Genomic DNA, 25,410 nt, shown 5'->3' with positions numbered 1-25,410 from the left:
GCTCAGATGCACTCTTTGAATGGTTCTCTTCTGATGATGGGCAACTTTCTCCTACAGAAAACCTTTTTACATCTCTTGGGTAGAAACAAGATCATCCAGTTTCTGGCCTTTGCACAGATGAATAAACAGAAGTCCAGACAGGGAAGGGTGATCACCAACAGTTTTGAAGGCAGTAATAGTTATAGACTTGGACAATACACTTTCTGAGCCAGCACCGTCCAACAGAAATACAATGGAAGCTACAAAGGGAGCTACACGTGTAATTTACATTTTCTACTACCCACATTTAAAAAAGTAAAAAGAAATGGGTGAAATTAATTTTATATTTTATTTGACCCAATATACGCCAAATATTATTTCAACATGTAATCAATAGAAGTCTTAGAAATCCGATGGGTATTTTATTTACAATTATAGCACATTTTAATTCAGACTAGCCATATTTCAAGCCCTCAGTAGCCACATGTGGTTAGAGGGTATAGTACTGTAGAGTGCAGTTCAATGCCTCAGTTTCCTTATCTGCGAATTGAGGATAAAATGAGGGATAAAATTGCCTAGGTCACTGAATGGATTGTGAGAGCTCAAGCGAAACACCCTGCATGCCAGAGGCGCGTGATAAACCTTGGTTCCTTTCGTCTTTTCTCTCGCCGTACCGCCCTCCGTCAAGTCTCCACCCCCTTTCCCCGCCCCCTTCAGGCTCCGGGAGGAAGTAGTACTGTCACATGCAGCGCGCTTTACGGTAGTGCGGCCGTAAAGCCACACTTTTACCGCAGTGTGGCCGCCTCGCGCGACGCGCGCACTTTTACCTCATTGGCTCTGCGGCCCTGCTCAAGGCGCTTTACAGCAGTGTGGCTGGAGCCGCCTATGTGGGGACCGCTGTTTGGTCGTGAGTGGAGTGAATCAGAGTAGCCTGTGTTGACTGAACCTGGAACCATGGACGTTGGCGAACTTCTGAGCTACCAGGTATGAGGGACGAGGAGGGCTGGGGGGACCGTCCTCTCACCCGGGCAGGAGTCGCAGGACCAGAGTCCCTTCTCACTTTCTCCCACCTCAGCCCCGGGTCCCCTCACGTCTCCTGTCACCCGGGTCCTAGCATCTCATTTCACGTAACTCCCTCGAATTTCTCCTGGGCTCTTTCAGTTTATTCCTTCCCAAGGCCCGGGCCCCTTCTTCTCAACTTCAGGCTGGGCTCCTTCTCACCCTGCCCTGGGGCCTGGCTCCCTTCAACTATTCTGAAGGCCCCAGACTATCTTCACAACCATTCCCCTTAAACTCTCTTCTCCAGTCATTGAGTTGGTGGTCGTGGTGGGAGAGCACTGGCCCTTCTTGCATTTGAGCCCCAGCTTCTCTACGGACCGGCTCTGTGGCTTTGGGACAAGTCCTGTCGCCCTCTTCGAGCCTAGCTTTTGTATGTATAAAGTGGAGACAGTAATAACTACCTATTAGGTTTGTTTCAGGACTGTATCAACCTATGGATGTGAAAGCTGATTTTAAAGTGTAGAAAGCTGGACCCATGTTAATTGCAGTTGTTGACAGATGTTTGACATTCCAGCATGGGATGGGTACCTCGGAATCTTCTTCTTGTCCCACTTGCTCGGAGTACTTGTGGGGAAACAGTGGCCCAGAGGGTAGAAAGGACTTGTCCAAAGTCACTCAACAAGTAAGAGCTGGGATTAGAGATGAGATCTTTTGGCTCCCAGGTCAACGTTTTTCCCCCACTTTTGACTTCCTAAATGTCCAGTATGGTAGCCACTAGCCACATATGGCTATCGAACACTTGAAATGGGACTAGTCTGAATTGAGAAGTACTCTAAGTGTCAAATCACACTGGAATTTGAAGAATCAGTATTAAAAAAGTAAAATTTTTATATTGATTACATGATCATGTCGATTACTTTGATTATTGATCATACTGATTAATCATATATTTCACCCATTACCCATATATTAATCATATATGGGTAATGGGTGAAATAAAATATATTCAAAATAAGTTTTACCTATTTCTGTTGACTTTTTAATGTAGCTAGTGGCCTTTTTGTGTCACTACTAAAATTACATGTATAGCAGGCCTTACATTTCCATTGGACAGCTCTGCAGTAGAGAATAGGGGATTAAGAGCCATGAGTCTGAAGCCCTATGGCTTGGAACCTCTGTTTTGCTGCCAACTGGCTGCTGTAACCTTGAGCAGAATACTTACCCTCTCTATGCCTCAGTTTCCTCATCTTGTAAATGGGGGCAATGAAAGTAGCTATCATATAAGTCTGTTTCGAAGCTGCTGTGAAATGTAAAGTGTTTAGCCCAATGCTTGTCAAAGAGTAAACGTTTGAAAAACGTTAGCAATTATATTCATGCAGTTCCCTCAGCCGGTATACATAGAACTGACCTTGGAAACTAGACATCATGGGAAAGAACTTGTAAGCAATGGGAGGTATATAGCCAGGTGATCTCCTTTTTAAGACAGTAATAGGATGTGAAAGAAGAAAGGAAATAGGAGCGTTGTTGAATGAGTGGTTATATGCCTGTTTGGCCTACATATGAGCCCATTGACTCATAGAATATTAAAGCTAGAAGAGATTCATTCATTTGCTCAACAAATATCTATTGAATATGTACTGCATCTACTGAGCATACAACATTGAACAAAACAGACAAGGTTCTTGCTTTTGTGGAGCTTATAATCTGGTGGGGCAGTAACAAGATAAGAAAGTAAACAAATGAGAAATTCAGATCGTGATAAGTGCTTTGAAGGATACACAGGGTATACTACAGAGCTGTGCTGTTTGGTGTGGTAGCCACTGGTCACATGTTACTCTTGAACGCTTGAAATGTGGCTAGTTAGAATTGAGATCCGCTACACCTGTAAAATACACACTGGATTTTCAAGATTTAGTATGAAAAAAGTGACTGTAAAATATATTAACTTTTATATTGATTCCATGCTGAAATGATAATACTTAGGATATGTTGGCTTAAAGAAAATTATTAAAATTAATATCATCTTAAAAACTTTTAAAACGTGGCTACTAGAAAATTTAAAGTTACATATGTGGCTTATTTGTGGCTCTCAATATATTTTTATTGGACAGAGCTGCTAAAGAAAATAACCGCTGGGAGCAAGAGACAGGACCTATTATTTTAGATAATATGGTCTAGGAAGGACTTTGAGGAATGGACATTAAAGGACCGATGGTTGAGAAGGAGCCAATCATGAAAAACGCAGAATAATCAAGGCAGAGGGAATGAATAGCAAGTACATAGGCTGTGAGGTATTAAAATAGAAGCTGGTGCAGCCTGTCAGAGGATCAGGAAGAGAAATGATGTAGCTGGAACTTGGTGAATGAGCAGGGGAATGATAAGTGATAAGGTTGGAGATGTAGGCAGATGACAGACTATGTAGGCCTTCCTGTGGGCCGTGATAAGGAATTTGAATTTTATTTTGAGAAATCTTATAGATAACCTCATTCAGCCCACATATTTATAAATGAAAAGTGAACTCCATTTTGATAAGGGACTTCCCTGAGGTTGTGGGCCAAGGTAGTGACAAGAGTTGAAACCGGAATCCTGATCTTATTTCCAGCTCTGTTCATTCCCCACGTGCACTACTCATGCACTTTTCTTTCTGTAAGATCAGTGTCCACTTTTCCTGTTCCTAAAAGATGGTACAGTCTAGAATCTAGTCCATAATAAATGCTTCCATCCTCTTGTGGAAAGTCATGAGGATTACCTGAGTTAATGGATGCAAAAGCTCTTTGAAAACTAACTTCTTATAGACATGAAAGATGTATTGCATGCCTGCATCATTTCTCTAAATCCTTATAACAACCCTATGAAGAAGGTACTGTTTTAAATCCCTGTTGTACAGATGGGGGAACTGAGGTACAAAAAAGTGCCTGCCTCAGAGTTGGAGTTCCTAACCACTGTGCTGTGCTGAACTAAAGTGCTTTCAGATATGTTCTTACATGAATTCTCAGCATGCCCTTTGAGGTAGGTGGCATGCCTATTTTATAAAAGGAAACTCAAGCTAGAGAGGTCAGTTACCGGCCCAAGATCAAACAGCCAGTAAGAAGCAGAGCCAGAACTGGAACCAACCGAATACCCAAATCTAGTTTTCCAATTTTAAAAACTTTTAAAGTTGAAGTATGGTACATGTATAGAAGAATGCATAAATCTTAAGTGCTTTTGATTATACTTGTCATTTACAAATTAGACTCAATATGACCACTAAAGTTCATTTCTCAGGGACAAAGTGGTCTGATTTGAACATCCCCACCCCCAGAGTTTGATTCAGTAAGTCTCCCATGGGACCTTAGAATTTGCATTTCTTACAAGATTCCAGGTGATGCTTAAGCTGCTGGTCCAGGGACCACACTTTGAGACCCACCCCTGGTCTACATTCCTCTTAAAATCTTCTCTGAGACATTCACCTCCCTTCTCATGGCCATTAGTTCGCAGTATTTTGAGCTTAAGTTATACTTTACCCCTGCCATCTCAGATATTGAGAGCAAATCACTTAATCTTTCTGGGCCTCAGTTTCCTTATATGCCTAATGAGGGGATTGGGTAAGTTTCTCTGAGGTCCTTCTAGCTTTAAAATTCTGTGATACTGATTATTTAGGCGAAGAGCTCCAGAGATTTCAAGGGATAAGAAAAGCTTGATGTAGAAGAATGAATTGGGGCTGAAAATCTGGGAGATTTGAGTTTTAATCCTACCTTTATCATTACTTATCTGGGTGATTCAGGATAAGTCACTTCCCTTCTCTGTACATCATTTTTTTAATCACTGTAAAATGAGGAGATTGAGCTATATGACTTCTGGTTCTTTCTTTTCCTAAAATTCAGAGACTAAGGTAAATAAAGAAAATATGTAATGCCAAAAATGTTTATTAAAAGTATTTGACGTTTTTTTGGATGCCTACTAAATTTCACTTTTGGGGCAACTTGGTGGGAAGATTCCAATTTTCTGCTGAGATTGGTTCTTCTATTAATAGAGTTAGGCAGCAAGTGCCTCAGTATATGCCTTATATCCTTGACATATGTTAACTATTCATTTGAAAAGACAGGAGAATTACAATGTGGACAGGTGGTGGTGGAAAAACTCTTAAAGAGGAAACCAGTTATGTTCCCAATATGGAAATGTACTTTTTTGATGCCTTCAGGCTTAGACATCTCATCAAGAAGTGTGCCCAGCAGTTCCTTGGCTGAGAAGTTTCTGCTGCATAGGCACGTATATGAACTCCAGGGCATTCTCATTAATACTGATTCCACAGATGTCTGGAAAAAGTTCTTGCCTTTGAAGTTTTGCAATAAAGAATTCACATTTAGTGCAGTTTGGCTCATTGGGAATGACTTATTTTGTGACATGAGAAGTATTCTCTTTGAGGCAGATTGGGGTCAGGGACCCTTGGTTTTGGCAATATTGCAGACACCCACTCCTCTTGTCACCTATCAGTCAGTAATATAGCATTTCCTTGGATTGCAGGGGTTTATTGGAATCTATAATCTTTCTCCTTTTCCCTTCTTATTTCTTTCTTTTGAAGTAAAAAATTTTACTGACAATAATCTGACAGGAATAGTATTAAAGTATTCAAGAAAAGGGAAACTACTACCCTAATCCAATAAAATATTTTTATATTCCCACAGTCCTTATGTATTTTGCATGGCTATAACCATTGTATATATACGGTTTTGTGTTCTGTGCTTTAATTTAACATTGCCAGAAATATTTTGTGTTTCTACATAGTCTTCATGTTGTTTTTAATGTTTACATACTTTTTGCTCAAGTGATAGACCAACCATTCTTCCCTAAATTGCTCCTCTATAATCAAGTACTTAGGTGGTTTCCAGGTTTTGTTCTTGGAGATAATATTGCAGTGAACTTCTTTATTCATGTGGCATTTTTCCCCTCACATCTGTCGTTAGTAATTATCATGTGCCATCATCTCCTGTGAGAAGTATTGCATGGGCTAAAATTATTAAGATATGGTCTTGGACCTTAAAGAATTCATAGTTAAGGAGCGAGACAGACCTTTCAACAACTAACTGTATGAATAAAGTATTATGGGAGCACAATGGAAGGAACAATTGGATGTGCCTGGAGAGGGGATGTATTGCTGGGAATGGATTTGGTTTGGTCATTGAGGAAAAGGAGATGACATTGGAATCTCAGCCCTAATGAATGAATAGAAATTCTGTGGGTACTGAAGGAGGCTGAGGAGAGTCATTCTTGACTAGGATTAGTGACAGCAAAAGCATGGGAGTGAAATGTTCAGAGCATTGATTGAATGGAGGGGAGTGGCAGGAGATGATGAGGTTGCCTCAGCTGCAGGTATGTCAAGCAATACACAGTGCTCATGTGGAAGTAATCCTTTAGCAGTTTACAGTGCTAACGGTAGTATGTCTTCCAATTTTACTGCAATCTCGATACTACTAGTTGTCATAATTTATTTTTTTCTCATTAATATAGTAGGTATATAAAGTGTTAGTTCATTTGCTTTAATAAGCATTTTTGCCTTGCATGTGTTTATTCTTTGTACTTCTTATTATCTGCTTTTATTTCTTAGGGTTGTGTTGTAGCTTATAACCGAGCTTTTCTGTTCTGTTTTTTTGTTGATGGTGTGTGTATAAGAAACATTATTGGAAGCCTGGACACTTGTGCTCAAATATATCTTTCATTCTTTGGTAGCCCCATTTTACCTCTAACTCTGAAAATATTGTCATAATCATGTCACTTTACAGCATTATGAAATAAGCTCTTTTTGCATGACAGTTTAGACTAGTGCTTTTTGAAGTTACTTATTGTTAGTGGGACTATAAGTAACAAATAAATTGCTATTCTTATTGATATTCCCACTTCAGGGTGTTTTCTGTTTCATCTTCTGAGTGATGTTTTTTCTTAAGTTCACTTCCTCCCTTTGTAACCTTATCTTCTCTTTTTCCCATGATGAGTTCTTTTCATACTTGCAAAATACATTGTATTTATGTGCCCCCTTGCACCCTAGGCAGTGAACTGAGAGGCAGGGACCAGCACCTAGAGAGTGTCTCTCTGCTAGTTGATGCCTAATAAATGATTGTTTAATGACTGAGTGAATGAACCAGTATGTGCCTTCAAATATGCTCTTTTGGAAAGCTTTTGTTCTAATATCTTGTCTGCTTGCTGGCTTGTATCTCTTTGCTTTCATGTTAGACTTCAAGAAAGTTTGATTCAAATCCATTACTTCAGTTACTGAATTGTCCTTCTCTGTGCTGTACAGAGGACCTTGTTGTGTATCTATTTTATATATAGTAGTTTGTATCTGCTAATCCCAAACTTCTAATTTACCCCTTCCCCACCCCCTTTCCCCTTTGGTAACCATAAATTTGTTTTCTATGTCTGTGAGTCTGTTTCTGTTTTGTAGATAAGTCCATTTGTATCATATTTTATATTCTACATATAAGTGATATCATATGGTATTGTCTTTGATTTACTTCACTTAGTATGATAACCTCTAGAGCCTCATTTTTTTTTTAACATCTTTCTTGGAGTATAATTGCTTTACAATGGTGTGTTAGTTTCTGCTTTATAACAAAGTGAATCAGCTATACAAATACATATATCCCCATATCTCCTCCTCTTGAGTCTCCCTCCCATCCTCCCTATCCCACCCCTCTAGGTGGTCACAAAGCACCGAGCTGATCTCCCTGTGCTATGCAGCTGCTTTCCACTATCTATCTGTTTTACATTTGGTAGTGTATATATGTCCATGCCACTCTCTCACTTCGTCCCAGCTTACCCTTCCCCCTCCCTGTGTCCTCAAATCCATTCTCTACGACTGCGTCTTTATTCCTGTCCTGCCCCTAGGTTCTTCAGAACCATTTTTTTTTAAGATTCCATATATATGTGTTAGCATATGGTATTTGTTTTTCTCTTTCTGACTTACTTCAGTGTATATGACAGACTCTAGGTCCATCCACCTCACTACAAATAACTCAGTTTCATTTCTTTTAATGGCTGAGTAATATTCCATTGTATATATGTGCCACATTTTCTTTATCCATTCATCTGTCGATGGACACTTAGGTTGCTTCCATGTCCTGGCTATTGTAAATAATGCTGCAGTAAACATTGTGGTACATGACTCTTTTTGAATTATGGTTTTTTCAGGGTATATGCTCAGTAGTGGGATTGCTGGGTCATATGGTAGTTCTATTTTTAGTTTTTAAGGAACCTCCATACTGTTCTCCATAGTGGCTGTATCAACTTACATTCCCACCAACAGTGCAAGAGGGTTCCGTTTTCTCCACACCCTCTGCAGCATTTATTGTTTGTATATTTTTTGATGATGGCCGTTCTGACTGGTGTGAGGTGATACCTCATTGTAGTTTTGATTTGCATTTCTCTAATGATGAGTGATGTTGAGCATCCTTTCATGTGTTTGTTTAGAGCCTCTTCACTAGAATTTTATTCTATAACCTGGTTCCTCATCTTAGAGGAATCATCCATTCTTTTGTCTTTCAGCATCTTTATGTAAACTCTTAGCTCACTAGTCCTGATTTAGGTTTCATGTGACTACTGAACATTCTGACCATATGCTCTGGTATCACATAATTCTCTGCATCTCTCCTCCCGCCCCCTTATCACCTACCCCCAATTCTGCCTTTTAGTCAAGGATGTAGCTGTCCAGCAGACTTGAAAAAAGCCCTGGAGCTAGTTCTCAAAGATGAAGGGGCTTAAAGATGAAAGGCAAGGTTCTTTTCCTCATGGAAAATACAAACTCTTGAGCAGAGGGCTAGCTCTTTTCTCAGGAGTCAAGAGGGTGTTCGGATCTGAAAATGCATAAGTCACAGTTCTTGCTCTCATGGAGCTTACAGTCTAAGGGGGAGCATCCCACAGATTTGAGAATTGATAATGCAGTACACAGTGCCATTGCATGAATAAGATGTGATGGCACAGAGGCAGGAGCAGCCCTGCCGTTGGGAACTTGGAAGGGCTTTGCAGGGGAGTTGTTGCTTCTTCAGGAGCCTTTTCCCTATCCCTTCTTTTGTATTTCAGTTGCCACCATCTTAGTTTAGACTCTTGGGACTTTGTCAAATAATTAGCCTTCTAGTTTGTCTTCATTTTTTTCTTTGTGGATCTCATATTGGCACGATGAATATGGGTTTATTTCCTCTGTGTGCCAACAGAACACCCTTCTCTGGTCATAGACTCCAGTCCTACCTATTTCAGCTTCCTTGGAGGTAGGTCTTATTGAGATGCCTAATTTTGGAGGTGAACTTGAGGAAGACAGCCATACCTTTCTGCAGTCTCTCACTAGGTGTCACTGTTTAAATTGGGGGTGGTGCATTTATAAGACCCCAATAGAGAAGTTTTCACATGTATAAATGACTACATTGGAGAATGTGGATGGTTCAAGATAGCTTGTCAGCACTGTTGGAGAAAATAATTCAAAATACATGCCCTTCTGAGTGTGCCCATTTTAGACGTCTTTTAATGTTTAGTGTAGTGGATGAACAATAACTCTGGGTCAGGCAGACTGCTGCCTGTGTTTGAATCCCACCTCTGCTACTTGGTAGCTATGTGACCTTGGGTCACTTAATTAACCTCTGTAAGCCTCAGGTCTTCATCTTTAAAATGCAGATTATATAATAGGGTCTGTCTCTGCCCCACCATCTTTTAAAAAATCTCCACTTTACCATCCTTTTTTTAAAGATAACAGGATTAAATGAGACAGTGTGGGTAGCGCTAAGTAGTATAGTGCCTGACACATGGTAAGTGCCCAGTACATGCTAGCTGTTAATTTTTATTATTGATATAATTATAAACAACACATATGGTGTAGCAAAAGAAAATGTTTTTCTCAAATTTCGCAAAGCTGCCTTAGTATTCCCGAGGTCACTGGTGTCTTGGAGATTAAGGTTTAGAATGCTATAAAAGGAAATGAGAACAGTTTGTCACGCACACATTCCACAGTATAGAACTGTTCTCAATAGATTAAAGTGTAACCCTATTCTACCAAAGTTAGCAGTCATTGGTATCAAGGATTATGTCATCAACACAGTAATTCTTTTCCCCAGGTCGCTTTAATATTACTAAGATATCTCAGTTTTCCTCTTTTCTAGTGCCAGGAATCTCATTTACAAATTACTCCTTTCTTTTTCTTTTTTTCCCTTAATGTTCCTGAGGGAAGTGACTGGTTTTGGTCTGAGTCTTGTATAGCTGTAGGGAAAATGGAATTAGGAGAAAGTATAGCAGGAGTACTCTTACCTTCTCCAAGGCCAGCCATTTGATTCTAGTATTTCAGCTGAATAGTTCAAGAACATTTTCTTTTCCACAGAGTTCCAGGAGTGAGTGATCTGAAAGTGTGTTGGCCTAAACTTTGGAACCCCAGCTCCATTGTGGGTTGGTAAACAGAAACTAGATTACCTTCATCCTGAGTTCAGTGAAAGATCTAGTGAGACTACCACAGTGCATTTTCATCTCTTAACTCATTTTAGATTATCAGTTTCCTGTAAGCAGATTGTCTACTTTGGCTCCTTAGACTTCCCTTCAACTACCCAGCAGTGTCCAAAGTCAGTGACTGAACTGAGAAGGATTTGAAGTCAAGCACAGAGTATTATGATGCTTCTCTCTGACTGTGTCTGACTATATTCCAAAGGCAGGTATGATCAATTATTGAACACTTGGCATTATTCATGTGCTTATTCTGTTAGTACATAAAATTGAGGATTAATTACATTTTTATTTGACCCCCCCCCTCCAGTTAAGAGCAACTAAGTTTAAAATTACTTTTGGAATCTTTAATAGACTTAACCATTAATAGTACATCAGTTCTCTGCTGGTGTTTTGTATGTTTCTAGGGCATTATGACACATGCTCACCTTCAGGCTGTGAGCCAATCCAGATTTCCAAGGGCTAGTAAACTTCATTCAGATTAGTAATCCATATCGAGCCTTTCATTTTTAAATTATTCAACGCCCACTAAATGCAGGATGTTATACTAGGCATCAGGAATAGAGTGATACACAAGACAGTTGCTGTCCCTTGTCTTTATAGAACTTATACCCAGGGAGGCAAGACAGAAAATATACAAGAAAAACAAATCCAAATAAATAAGAACACCTAAACATGCAAACAAATAGTACTAGAGAAACAAAAACAAGATATTTTAAATAGAGATATGAAGGGAAAAATGGGCTGATGTAATTGAATGATTGGGGATCATCAGAAGGTTCCAGAAGGCCTCTCTGAGGAGGTAACATTTAAGCTGAGAATGAATAATGAGAAGGATCCAGCCATGAAGAGCTGTGGGAATAGCAACGTAAGCCAAGGGGAAAACCACTGCAAAAGTCCGAAGGTGGGAGGAAGCTTGTCATGTTTGAGGCAGTATGGCCTAGAGCATGATGAGTGAGGCAGGGACAGAGATAAGGACGGAGAGGTCTGCTGTGGGGAGGATGGGAAGCCCTAAAATGTTTAGATGTTATTGTTGGTACATTGGGAAACCATGAGGGGTTTTAAGCTGTGGACTGACACTGTTTGGTTAAGTTTTAAAAGATCACTGCCTCTGCGGAATGGAGAATAGATTGTAGGGGAGCAATCTGGCCAGCTTAGTCGTTCAAAGGGGATAGAATTCACCTTTGTGCTGCGGAGGGCCGCAGCTGAAGCTGTGCTCTCCCTAGAATAATTGCTTTCCCGCCTAGGTTGTTTTCAGAATCTCCCAGTTCTAAACATTTAATCTGGGTTCTGGCTTAATCAAGAAGCAATACTCTCCTAGTGCCAGGCTTGGCACAGAGAATGTGGGCTTGGTGCCTTTTGTTGAGCACCCTGGCCTGGAGAGAATGAAGAAAGCAGCCTCTGGTGGACCTGAGGACAATGCAGCTGACCCTCAGCACCTGGTAACTTGTAGGAAGCTTTGGAATCCATAAACTTTATGTGCTTCTGCAAAACAGTTGCAGATGGTCTGGACTGATGATTAAATATCACCACTGTTTTGCCCAGATCTGCTGTGGCCATCCTCTCTATGTCTGGTTTTACATTACAGTGGGTAATTAAAGGGGCACAGTCATTTCTGGTTACTTCCAGGACATCTTTTTCAGTTGGCTTGGGGGAAATTTCAGTTTCTGCCAGTTGTATAAGTGACTGCAGTGAGCAGTGCCTGTGAATGGCTACTTTTTGTTTTCAAAATTAAAAAAAAAAAAAATTAAAAAGAACTCTCTCTAATGAAGGGGAATAATTGCCTGCCTTTTCTGTCTGCTGATTCTTCAGTGGGAGTTCTGCCATCAGACTTGTCAGAGTTAGTTGGTAGGGACTTTTTTTCCTGAGTTAGCAAGCACATAGAGATCCGAACGGGCAGAGATTAACACAAATTAGCAATGGTACAAGCAGAGGAACAGATTTCCTTCTGACCAGAGGTGCCATTGGTAGGCACCACCTAATTTTCTGTGCATCTCTTACCACTGATGACAGGAGGATGACAGGACTTCTCAGCAAATAAAAAGAATTACTTAAGCACCACTTGAGTTGGGCAGTTTTTACAAGACTTGAGAGTTTCAGAGGCCCTCAGTCTGCTTAGCCTGCCAATGTAGTCACTGAATATTATCTCCCTGGCTTCTCACTGGGGGATCCTTACACCTCATTCAGCGTAGTGAACTTGGGGAGACAGAAATTCTGATTCTTGTACCTCATTTTTTTCTTTTTCCAAAGATTTCTTCTTCCATCCCCACAGAACTTATAAGGACACAGAAGGCCCAGTTGGGGAAAAAGAGATGGCATTTGCCTTCTGGCTGACATGACTTGTGCTAGTGGTTGGTGGGGATTCCATAATGAAGATTGCAAATCACTTTCCATATTCCTGGAGCCTGTCCCATAATTAGAGGATTAAACATTTTGTTTAAATTAGTAATTTTCCCTCTACCTCTTCTGTGTGCTTCAGACCACCATTAGAGCAAGATGGAGACTGGTTGACAGTCTGATATTGGGCTCCACATTCTAGTTGTGCTGTTGGCAAGAGGTTGAGGAAGTCTTATTTTAATTAAAAAAAGCAATTTTTAGCCATGGTTCATCTTGTGTGAGGCAGAGGCACTTTGATTGCTGAGTGCAGTGAGTATAGCTTTTTTCAGGAGCATGACACCAAGCCTAACAGGATAATATCAGGAGGTAGGTGTGCAGCTGGGCTTGAAGTATTGCCTCTGCATTAATGGCAGATATGCCTTCAATTGACAGATTATCTTTGTGTTTGCGGGAGAAGGGGTTACTTATAGGTTTAGTATGTTCCTGATTTGCAGTGAATGAAAAACACCTCATAGAGGAGCTTGTAGGAATTGTCATACTTTTAATGAGATAAAAGAATATGTGTTTTCTCCTCCCTGTGTCACCAAGCCAAAAGAACAAAATAGAAGGCTGGGAACTACCAGGTATTGAGGCCTACTGAGAGCCAGACATTGTGCTATTTGATTTGATATGTTATTCTGTCTCACCCTAAAGGCAACCCTGGGAAGTCAGTATTCTTATTCCCATTGTATAGGTGAGGAAAGTTAGTTCACAGAGGTTTAGTGACTTGCCCAAAGACACCCAAGAAGTAGGTGGTAAAATCTTTTTCCTAATAGAGGGCTCCAGTGGATGAAGGTAGCTTAAAAAAAGAAACACACTAGAGAGTAGAATGCAGCAGAATGCTACCATCACCCTACCTTGTACTTGCCTCCAGTCTACCATATATATCATTCTTGTCCAGTAGAACACCATGCCTTGGTTATCAAATCCAGGGAAGCAGAACACCATGCATCAGTTACCAATCCCAGGGGAGCACTTCAAACACTGTCCATTGCATCTTGGTATTGGAGTTGCCAAGGAAAACACAACACAGTCAAGCACTGGATGGAACAATGCTTTACTCACATAGAGAAGAGACAGAGCAAGATCAGCTCCAGTAGTGTACGTCAGTCCCTTGTGGCTAGCAGGGCCCTCCCCCTTCCAATGCTGGACAGTTGGCCTATGTGCACCCCTCTTTCTTGCAGCAGCAGCAGGACCCAGACCTGAAAGCTAGTGGCATGACTAAGGGCCATTGACATACATGCTTAAGCAGAACAAAGGAACACTTGCTGAGCCTGAAACAGGGAAAGATATTCCTATACAAAGTGATAAGCCAGGCATAGGCTGTATGGGCTCCTTATCTCTTGTATGGAAGTATTCCAGGCCCAAGGCCCATTTTTATGTGACTGAGTGGGGTTTGAAATACTGCATGCATGAGACTGCCTTTCCCAACAATTCTGTATTGGAATTACTTGATTACATATCTTTCTTCCCATTGGCCTTTGAGTTCCTCTAGGGCAGTGACCAGCTCAGTACCTGCTGTAAATACTCAATGAATGTCTCTTGACTGAAGAAAGGAAAGAACGAGGGATGAATGAATGAAGCAGTGAATCAGTGATTAGGTGGCTGAATTTGGGTTTCTTCCAGGTATCTTTTTATGTTAACTCTTAGCACCTCCACAGTTGTCTTCTCTTTCTTGTCTCTTACATCTTGATGGAGAGGAGATTAAGCTGTGTTTGTGAATGACAGTGGCCCTAGTCATAGGAGACAGTGGGTTGGGTGAAACTTGTCTTAAATAGCAGTTGATGATCTTGATAAAAGTCCGATTCCAGTACTTTAATAACCCGAGAGTTGACTGGAGTTGTTTTAAATACCAGAGCTGTCTCTGACTCCAAAACAAGAGATTAATCATTTATTAGCCAGATTTATACCAACTCTACTGTGGGCCATAATTGCTGTTTTCTCTTTACCCAACCTTATAGGCAAAGATAAAACTAACAAGGTGAGTTTTTATTTCATGTTGGTTATATCTGGCACATGCATTTCCGTTTGATTTTTTTTCTTAAACATTTATTAAGTACTTTTTCTGGGTTAGGCACTTCCTCGCTGTGAGAGCTTTTTCCAAGGATGATCTCAGTGTGTGGTGATTTGACCAAGGTCACACACTGGTAACAACAAAGTTAAGTGTCTGACCACTAAAATCCATTTTCTTCTCCCTGCACCTTGCTCCCCTATAAATGGGACAACTTTACCATCATTTCCTATGTACATTATGTTTTGTACAGGCCTGGGACACACATGGGTTTCTAAAACCAAGTGGTAGAGCTGCTAAAAGTACACTTAAGTTTAAGTAGCCTTGGGAAACAGATTAGTAGTAAGCTCAGAAACCAGTTAAGGTGGGGTGATTTCCCAATCACATGGTCGTAGGTAGTATGGTGTCCTGGTAAGAGCAAGAGCTTTGGGCTTAGATTGACCGTTTGAGTCCTGTCTCCACTATTTTCTAGCTCTTTGACCTTAGGCAGTTCGCTAAGCAAGCCACTACCTGAGCCTTGGTTTCCTCACTTGAAGAAACAGGGAATGGTATTACCTACCTGGCAGAGTTGTGTGAGGATCGAAAAGATAATGAAATGTCAAGTTCCAGGTATATAATAAGCACACAGTTAATGGTCATTGTTATAAAGCTTGGATAATCGCTTGGTGAGGAAGCTGTAGGAAGAACTCTTCATGGTTTCTTTAAATCCTGCGATTCTCTGACCTCAGTGCCTCCTGAGAAGCTCTTTGTAAGATTTATATCTGACTTTGCCTCTTGAGACCCATCCTGGCTTATTTATGCAGCTTTGTTTAAAAGAGGTGGCCGAATTCCCTTGTGTACAGGGTTTTCAGCCAGTGACTCTCTGGTATTTAATATGTTTACCTGAATTCTCAAGTTTCTAAGTAATTTCAGTCTGAGACAAGTGAGTAGGATTGATGTCAGGCTGCTTTAACACAGGTGTTATAAACAAGATTAAGAGGTTGTTGAAAAGATACTGGTGGAGCTCTGGGGCTAGCTTTCTAGAGTCATTCTAAATTGACAGCTAATGGGTAGTTTGCCTTGATGGCTCTCTGGAGTTGGTTGTAACCAACTAGAGATTCACCCACAGAGGAAACATGCTTATGAAAATTCACTTTGCTTTCCTTTATAAAAAAGTAAAGGTATTATAAAATGTAATGATGTCTTTGCATGATGCCAAAAAAAAACCACAACAGTTGTCTTTGCACTGTTCTAAGGTAATTTTTTTTAAAGGCAGTCAATTCTTAAGTTTTTTTGATGCCAAAAGCCTACCAGGCTTCAAAGAAAACTTTAAAAAGGAAAGAGATGGTTCAAAACAATTATTTTATTCTACTATTTATTTAATTTGTTTCTGTATAAGACACTTATTTAATTATCTTAACCCTTGGTAGAGTTTCTTCCCGCCCAGCGAGGTGTGTGTTTTGGCTTATCTGATCTATTAGATGCTATTGCTAGGAAATTGAGTACCCTAAAATGTTCTTGGAGTGAGCAGTTATTAGTTTGAATTCACTTTGAAGTGATTTTTATAGCCTTCCTGAGAGAGTTGTGGTGGAGATAGAGCTTGTAGAGGGAATTCGTAGCTGGGCAAGAGGCTACCCAAGAACTCCTTTTGATCATATTCCACATGGCCAGGTGGTCAGGGTGCCCTCTGTTTTCTGGGTGGAGGAGATATTTCTGACTCTAAGAATAATTCATTTACCATCCTTGTCTTTATTGGGAACAGAGGTATTTTGCTAACTCTAGTGGTTTGTAAAGCTTCTAGAAATAGTAAAACCTTTGGGTTGAGGAAAATAAAATGCATCTTAGAAGAAAACAGACATGAAGCCATCTCTTTTCATTGTTTTTGATGGACTCATCAACAGGCATATACAGATGCCATAACACTAGATACTTCATTCAAGCTGAGAGAGATAGGTAAAGCGGCACTCCAGGGCTGGAAAGTGTGTTGTAAAATCGTGCTACATTTTCAGACTTTAAAGTATTACCCATAATGTTGAAAAATACTCTTTTTAACAAGATACTCAGGGTACAGTTTCATGTGAGTTCTGTCTTCCTTGAAATAAATGTAACAGACTTATGTGGATAAGTTTTAAGCTTTAAAAGAAGTAATGGTAATAGCTGATGTCCTAGGCTCCAGAGATCAAAACCATGTTGGAACCCTTAAGGAATTAATAAGCAACTGTGAAAGACCTAGATTTTGTAAATAACTAACATGACTCGTTTCTCACTTATGATCTGGTTCTCACTCATTTAGTCTCAGCGCTCTGAATATTACCCCCCTTCCCATTTTCTCAAAACATCTCCACTTTTTTCTTTCCTGTCTGTCTTCTTGCTAGTATATGCCACCCCGCCTCCCCGCCACAGTCACTCCTGCTGTTTGAAAGAGGAATGCAGCTTTGAGTCTTGGCAATGACCTTAGAGGCAACTTATAGAAAGAGTAGTTAAAGATTTCCTTCCCCACTTTAGTCTTAATGGAATTGTGCATTGCTAGAGGCAGTAGTCCACTGGCTGGAGACGTCTCTGTCATCACGATTACATGTAACAGGTGTGCCATGTAACTTGCAAAGCCATTGTGTGGGTCTCCTGGTTGCTGAATGCGTACTCCACCTCCCCCAGCCTCTGTGACATACACTTATAAAATATCTAACCTTTGTGTTAGATATTTAAATAATAAAGTGAATTTCTTGTGTCTGAGCCTTTGGAAATAGTTTAAATAATTTAAAATAGCTTTGCCATATTAATTTGTTATTTAATGTTTAAAGATTCAAAGTGGACTGGTGTTCAAGGTGGGTAACCCCTGGGCTCAGTGTGGGTTCCCCAGATGATCTGGTGGAGGGAGTTTTACCATAATCTCCATATAGACAGATAACAGTAAGCGCTTCTGGTCAGTGAGCTTCCAAACAGGCAAGAAGCAACTACAGAAAAGAGCTTTCCTGGCTAACGGCATGGGCAGAAAAGTGGCAGGAGGGATTTTGGTGTTAGTTGAACGATGATGGCAGCAGGGAGAGATGATGCAAATTATGCCTTTAGATGATAGTTTCTGAAGTTGTGACTAAGGAAAGCTGACTGGGGGGTTGTGTATACTGCTGCTGTAAAAGTGAGAGTTAGATTCCAGACTCAGCTCTATGGCTTCAGGCTCAAGTCTTGTCACATCCTTGAGTCTTAGTTTATTCATCTGTAAATTATGAGATTGTATGGATACACTTTGTCTGAATCTGAGTTTTACTCTTCTTACCCTCTGACTATCACTTGGTGCCACCATTAGAAAATTTACTAAGCTATATAGCCCAGGGTGGCATAAAATGATTAAATATGTAGATAGAACACATAGAACAGATGAATTCTGCCTGGTTGCAGTAATCTAATGATCCAAGAAATTCTGAGAATATGCATACATTGTATACATTTGCTAATAGTGAATTATGGTTCCTGGGTAGTTCATTGGTTAGCTGCCCTCTTCCCTTGTCTCTCATTGATTTAGCAGTGTGGGTTAAGTACCTGCTATGAACTGGGCACTGTGGGGTGCTGAGGTGTTAGCAGTAAGGGTCAGATCTCAGGGCACCTACCCTTGAGGACCTAGCATATGATTTAGTAGAGGATATGGAGTAGAGGAGATGGAGATTTATTAATGCACGTGTTGTGTGCTGATAATGTGTTGTGTGCTGATATGATACACTGCTGAGGAAGCTCAGAGGTCTTACTGGAGCATTTGGATGACTCCTAGAGAAGGTGGCCTTTGAGCTGGAGTTTAAGGCTGAGTAGGATTTTTCTAGCTGGAACAAAAGGGGAAAGGAAGGTGGTCTGCTCTTCATGGTAGCGCTATACGTGCTTACTCCATTCCAAGGCATCATTTGAGTAACTGAAGGTGACTCTTGGGTCCCTCCCTAATTCTTCTCTCATTCCCTTGTTGGTTTTTTTCTATGGCAAGGTTTCCAGACCCTGTACTATCCTGCTCATGCAATATTGAGATTGTAATGCCTCTTTTCAAGTGTGGTAGCTAACTCAGTGCTACGGGACTGTAGTCAAATTAGATGTTATGCTTCTAATAGTGCACCCTTAATATGCATTAGATTTTTAAAAAATTAAAGTTGGCCATCCTGTTGAAAATGACATTAACTAAAACCATCAGCTGTTTCCTGAATGAATTATTTTTAAGTCATATTTCCTCTGGCAGGGACTTTATATATTTGCTATTTTGAATTTAAACAAGGGACTTTATACTGCTCATACTCTTTTGGTTTAACCTATTATGAATCTACCTCTCTAAACTACCATTCACCCACATTTCTCCGTCTGCCCAGTTGAGTGACGTTGTGAAAGATCTTGTTGAGATAAAGGTGCTCTGTAGGTATTGTAAACCCTTAACCTTAATCAGCAGTAACAATATCAAGGGACTACAACCAGTTGGGCGTGACTTGTTCTGCATGATTCCCTGCTAGCTTCTAGTGGTCTCCTTTTTTCCCCCCCTAAGTATGTGCATAACCATACCATTTTGCCAAGTTTATTTCAGATCTTTTTTTAAGAAATAAAATATTATAAATACAGTTGAAGTGTCCTGTGTACCTTTCCCTAGTCCCATTTCATTGTGTAGCCGTCCTTATTCCAGTTTCTTTATTACCCTTCTTAGAAGCGATCACTATCCTGAATTTGGTGATTATTACTCCCAGTCATTTTTTTTTTTAATGATTACTGCTTATGTATGCATCCAGTGATCATTGAAATTTTCTTTTTTCTTATTACAAATATGCTCCAGTGAACATTCTTTAAATATGTCCTTGTGCATACGTCTGAGAATTTCTCTAATGTGTATACCTAGGAGTAGAATTGCTGGGATAGCCATAGAATATATGCGTCTTCAGTGTTACTAGGTATCACCAATTAGCTCTGTACTCGTTTACTCTTCTATCAGCAAGTTTTAATTTGTTTCTCTGTATCCTCACCGACACATGATATTGCCAGATTTTAATTTATTTTTGCCAACCGGATGATATTTCATGGTTTTTTTATGCATTTCCCTGATTTCTAATGAGATTGGGTCCCTTTTTACATGCTTATGGGCTACTCAGTATTTTTTCTTTTGAAATCATAATTGTGATTATATTCCTTGTCAAAAGCTGATTTTAAGTAATTCTAAAAGTCTGTTGTATATATAGGACTTTGCAGTTAGCTGTCATTAAAAGAAATTGAATCCTAGGCTCTTTTTTCTTTAAAGTGCTGTATCTTTATTTTATTTAATCTTATTCTCCCTTATCTTACTAAAGACAGTCCTGTGAGGTAGCAGAGCAAGGGCAGAGCATTTTTTAAATGCAGTGCTGGTAAGTCAAATGACTTATCTAAGGTCATGTGACTTTTAAGTGATTCACGAGCACCCAGATTTTTATGATTATTGGTCCACTGCTCTTTGCATTGTATACTATGTTGCTTTTTTTAGGTCAGTGCAGTTCTGTTGTTGTTGTTCTTGGTTTGATGTCTAATATTCCCTCCAACACCTAGTAGAGTGATGTTCAGGTTCTGTTAGCTCAGTAAACACTTCCTGAGTGAATGAGTGAATGATCATGGTTCTGATGTAGCTGACAAAACATTCATAATGTCTGTTAAAATGGAGGTAGTTTACCTTACAATGATTTTACAAGTATCTGCCTTTGTTAGGCTTGATAAAGAAACAGAATCAACATTCAGCTTACTGATGCAGCTGTAGAATTAATCAGAGAAAATGTCAAAGTAAATCATGAATGCTAAAGAATAGTTTGTACTTCCAAAAAAGAAATCTACACACCCTTTGGAAACGAGATGGATATATATTCAGGCTTTAACAAGGAGTAAGAATTTTTTTGGTAGGAAAAATTGATTAAGTAGAGTCTTCATGACTAGTGATTTAAATTATAAATCATATTCATGTTACTTGCCAGCCAATCAGATTACAGATCATAAGTGAGACCTTTGGTAATGTTAATTTTTGATACATTGATTCCCCCTCACCCACCCCCCCTCCCCCCGCCCCCCCCCGCCACCGTGGACATTGGTAAAACCCACATTCTCCAGTAATTACTGTACTCTTAGTCCCTGTAATTTTTTAAATTGGGAATTAATAAGTACATGAGGGTTCTGTTTAATATTTGCAATGACTTTACTTGGAGATTTTGAGGAGTTTTTGGTACCTGGTTTTTCTTCCAGAAAAAAAAGGTGGCATATTGCCATGATTCTTGCAAAGGCATAATATATAATTATATATGAATATCTGGAATTGCCACTCAGATATTTCTTTTTTTTTATACATATTTATTGAGCATCTATTTTTTTAAACATCTTTATTGGAGTATAATTGTTTTACAATGGTGTGTTAGTTTCTGCTTTATAACAAAGTGAATCAGTTATACATATACATATATCCCCATATCTCTTCCCTCTTGCGTCTCCCTCCCTCCCTCCCTATCCCACCCCTCTAGGTGGTCACAAAGCACCAAGCTGATCTCCCTGTGCTATGCGGCTGCTTCCCACTAGCTATCTATTTTACACTTGGTAGTGTATATATGTCCATGCCACTCTCTCACTTTGTCCCAGCTTACCCTTCCCCCTCCCCATATCCTCAAGTCCATTCTCTAGTAGGTCTGCGTCTTTATTCCCGTCTTGCCCCTAGGTTCTTCATGACCATTTTTTTCTTTTTTTTTTTTTTAGATTCCATATATATGTGTTAGCATATGGTATTTGTTTTTCTCTTTCTGACTTACTTCACTCTGTATGACAGACTCTGGGTCCATCCACCTCACTACAAATAACTCAATTTCGGTTTTTTTATGGCTGAGTAATATTCCATTGTATATATGTGCCATATCTTTATCCATTCATCTGTCGATGGACACTTAGGTTGCTTCCATGTCCTGGCTATTGTCAATAGAACTGCAATGAACACTGTGGTACATGACTATCTATCTATCTATCTATCTATTTATTTATTTATGGCTGTGTTGGGTCTTTGTTTCTGTGCGAGGGCTTTCCCTACTTGCGGCGAGCGGGGGCCACTCCTCATCGCGGTGCACGCGCCTCTCACTGTCGCGGCCTCTTGTTGCAGAGCACAGGCTCCAGACGTGCAGGCTCAGTAGTTGTGCCTCACGGGCCTAGTTGCTCCGCGGCATGTGGGATCCTCCCAGACCAGGGCTCGAACCCGTGTCCCCTGCATTGGCAGGCAGATTCTCAACCACTGCGCCACCAGGGAAGCCCATGACTCTTTTTGAATTATGGTTTTCTCAGGGTATATGCCCAGTAGTGGGATTGCTGGGTCGTATGGTAGTTCTATTTTTAGTTTTTTAAGGAACCTCCATACTGTTATCCATAGTGGCTGTATCAATTTACATTCCCACCAACAGTGCAAGAGGGTTCCCTTTTCTCCACACCCTCTGCAGCATTTATTGTTTGTAGATTTTTTGATGATGGCCATTCTGACCGGTGTGAGATGATATCTCATTGTAGTTTTGATTTGCATTCCTCTAATGATTAATGATGTTGTGCATTCTTTCATGTGTGTGTTGGCAATCTGTATATCTTCTTTGGAGAAATGTCTATTTAGGTCTTCTGCCCAGTTTTGGATTGGGTTGTTTGCTTTTTTGATAGTGAGCTGCATGAGCTGCTTGTAAATTTTGGAGATTAATCCTTTGTCAGTTGCTTCATTTGCAAATATTTTCTCCCATTCTGAGGGTTGTCTTTTTGTCTTGTTTATGGTTTCCTTTGCTGTGCAAAAGCTTTTAAGTTTCATTAGGTCCCATTTGTTTATTTTTGTTTTTATTTCCATTCCTCTAGGAGGTGGGTCAAAAAGGATCTTGCTGTGATTTATGTCATGGAGTGTTCTGCCTATGTTTTCCTCTAAGAGTTTAATAGTGTCTGGCCTTACATTTAGGTCTTTAATCCATTTTGAGTTTATTTTTGTGTATGGTGTTAGGGAGTGTTCTAATTTCATTCTTTTACATGTAGCTGTCCAGTTTTCCCAGCACCACTTATTGAAGAGGCTGTCTTTTCTCCACTGTATATTCTTGCCTCCTTTATCAAAGGTAAGGTGACCATATGTGCGTGGGTTTATCTCTGGGCTTACTGTCCTGTTCCATTGATCTATATTTCTGTTTTTGTGCCAGTACCATACTGTCCTGATTACTGTAGCTTTGTAGTATGGTCTGAAGTCAGGGAGCCTGATTCCTCCAGCTCCATTTTTCTTTCTCAAGATTGCTTTGGCTATTCGGGGTCTTTTGTGTTTCCATAAAAATTGTGAGATTTTTTGTTCTAGTCACTCAGATATTTCTTAAAAACATGATAATGATATTCCCTTACATTGACATAGCAGTTTATAGCTTACACAAAGCCCCTTTGTAAGATGTTTTAACCATCACAACAACCCTTTGAGTGGGTAGAATTTTCTGTCTCTGATGACTTTGATCCCTAATTATGAACTTTGGCTGATGATAGTCGCAGCATTAGAGATTGTGAGCTTTTTCAGTTCTGATGCCTTAAGCAAATTTGCAAGGGAGCCCTGATGTTAACTTTGGCAGGTTTCATGCCTGCAAATATTGATTGAGCCAGAAGCCCTAGTTGTAAAATGTCACCAGTGAATGTGCAGCCAGCAAAGGCAAGGGAAAACTCATTACTGCAGCTCATCTGTAACTTCTGGGTCAGGCCACTCACTACCATCTGGTAAAAATGAATGTTTGAAAACTCCTTTTTATTCTGACAAAATGTAATCAGGTGAGGTTAACAGCAGATGATTTCTGAGCACTTCGAATTGGTTAGAGCAATCCGTCCACAAGCTTGGGTTTGTGACATTCCATATGTCTAATCACCTGAAGAGGTATCAGAAAGCTTTGAAATTATGAAATCCCCAAATAAAGGTAGGAAAGAATTTAATTATGTGTACACCTCCCTTAACTGTGTTGCATACATTCTTCCCATCTCATATTGAAAGTGTTTATTCTGAAAAAGAAAAAGCAATGAGAGAGGAAGAATGAAATAGGATTACTCTCTTAAAATAATATAAAGTGGTTTTTTTTTTTAATGTGAGAGTGAGACTAAACCTATTTTATATTGCTTTAAGGAGAAAGATTATGGACTAGGGAAGAAAATTATTAAGTTGAAAGGTTGCCCCTTAATTGAATGAACTCTCTTGAGTGATCCAGAGATGGAGGGGGTGCAGTTGAGGAGGAGGTTAAGTTTCTGGTCACCGGAAGTATTAGGAAACCCCAGCCTATGCCTAGCAGAAATGTTTTAAAGGGTTTTCAAACCTCAGAAAGATAATTGAGTTAGAGCAAGGATTCCTAAAGTCTGGATTGTCTCTAGTGACTCAGAATTATTGCAAGAGGTTTTGAATCCAGATATACACAAGCATTTTCTGTAGAATGAATCTCAATCTCTCAAAATCTCTCTCAAAATTAATCAGTCTCTCTTTTTCTGTTTCTCTTTGTCTGCTCTTCTCTTCTCTCTCTCTTAAATGTGGGAGTTAAAAACACAAATTCAATGAAAAGTATTACCAAATACATAGCAATGTATTTGTTTGTTGTCATTGTGTATTTTGTCAATCATTGGATACTAAAAAAGTGCAGCTGGGGTGGGGTCTGTCAAATATTTTGATGTTAAAAATGGGATCCTTGTTTTAACACCTATTAATGGTCAACACCCTCTCCAACCTTGAGGTTCTTTGATTCTGAGTCAGGTGTGTCCAGGAGAGATACATGTATTGTCTTCTGTGGGCTAAACTGTGATTAGCACTTTAGAAACATTGGCCTTTATGTATGTATATGTGTCTATGTGTGTGTGTGTGTGTGTGTGTATATATATATATATATATTTATATAAGTCTGTGTGAAAGTGCGGGTTGTTCCTAGTTTATAGATTGAGAAAACTCAAGCCTGGAATGGGTAAGTTACTTTCCAGGGCTGCTAAGTAGAGGGACCAGGATTTGAATTTAGGAAAATCTGACTCCAAAATTCATTCTCCAGACAGGATATCACCGTTGCACACGGGTTAGGAATGACTAGTTAGTATAGCGAAGGAGGAGACGAACTATATTGGGAATTAGAAGCCTTATATTACTGCCTACCACAGACAAGGTGCTTAAACCCACTGAGCTCAGGTTTCCCTATTTCTGTAAAAAGAGGGATAAACTAGATTATCTCTTTCAGTTCACATTTGAGTCTTTCCCATTGTTTGATATTTAGGAAACAGCACTTTATGCCCCCACTTGGAAGGCCCTTTTCTGAAGATATGTGACCTTCTTGATGCTAGGTGAAGAATTCCTGGTTTATTATAAAGTTAATAGAAGATTTCCTTTGAATTTTTTCCATTTCCTTAATAAAAGTGAACAAATTTTTCTTCCATTAACATGAAAGTACATTTTATGAAAATTACTCCATTTCTTAGCCAGGTAACTTGGAATATTGAGCTATATTTAGATGTTCCCCCGCAGTATACATCTACATTGTTATAGCCTGGTACAAATGTGCTCTTCACATTAATAATTGCACTGTGTGTTTTCATAATTTATCATAATGATACCATTATTGCTTATTATAGAAGTCCCCTTTCTTCTCCCCCACCCCCAA

General features: G+C 39.7%; 1 protein-coding gene across 2 annotated transcripts in view; it reads left to right on the top strand.

The window, feature by feature from the left end:
- The first annotated feature begins 813 nt into the window (after nucleotides 1-813).
- The window catches only part of CTNNBL1 (catenin beta like 1), a 163,603-nt gene continuing 139,006 nt past the window's right edge, over nucleotides 814-25,410 (top strand). Inside the window, exon 1 of one of the 2 annotated variants that reach the window (XM_059897032.1) lies at nucleotides 814-963. In XM_059897032.1, coding sequence (XP_059753015.1) covers nucleotides 934-963 — 30 coding nt within the window. In that variant the 5' untranslated portion in view covers nucleotides 814-933. The remainder of the gene's footprint in view (nucleotides 964-25,410) is intronic. The other variant, XM_059897033.1, reaches the window with a different exon arrangement.

The sequence above is a fragment of the Balaenoptera ricei genome, chromosome 15 (genome assembly GCF_028023285.1).
Source record: "Balaenoptera ricei isolate mBalRic1 chromosome 15, mBalRic1.hap2, whole genome shotgun sequence".
Taxonomy (NCBI): Eukaryota; Metazoa; Chordata; class Mammalia; order Artiodactyla; family Balaenopteridae; genus Balaenoptera; species Balaenoptera ricei.
Note: the sequence above shows the minus strand (reverse complement) of the source record. Positions and strands in the feature narration are given on the sequence as shown.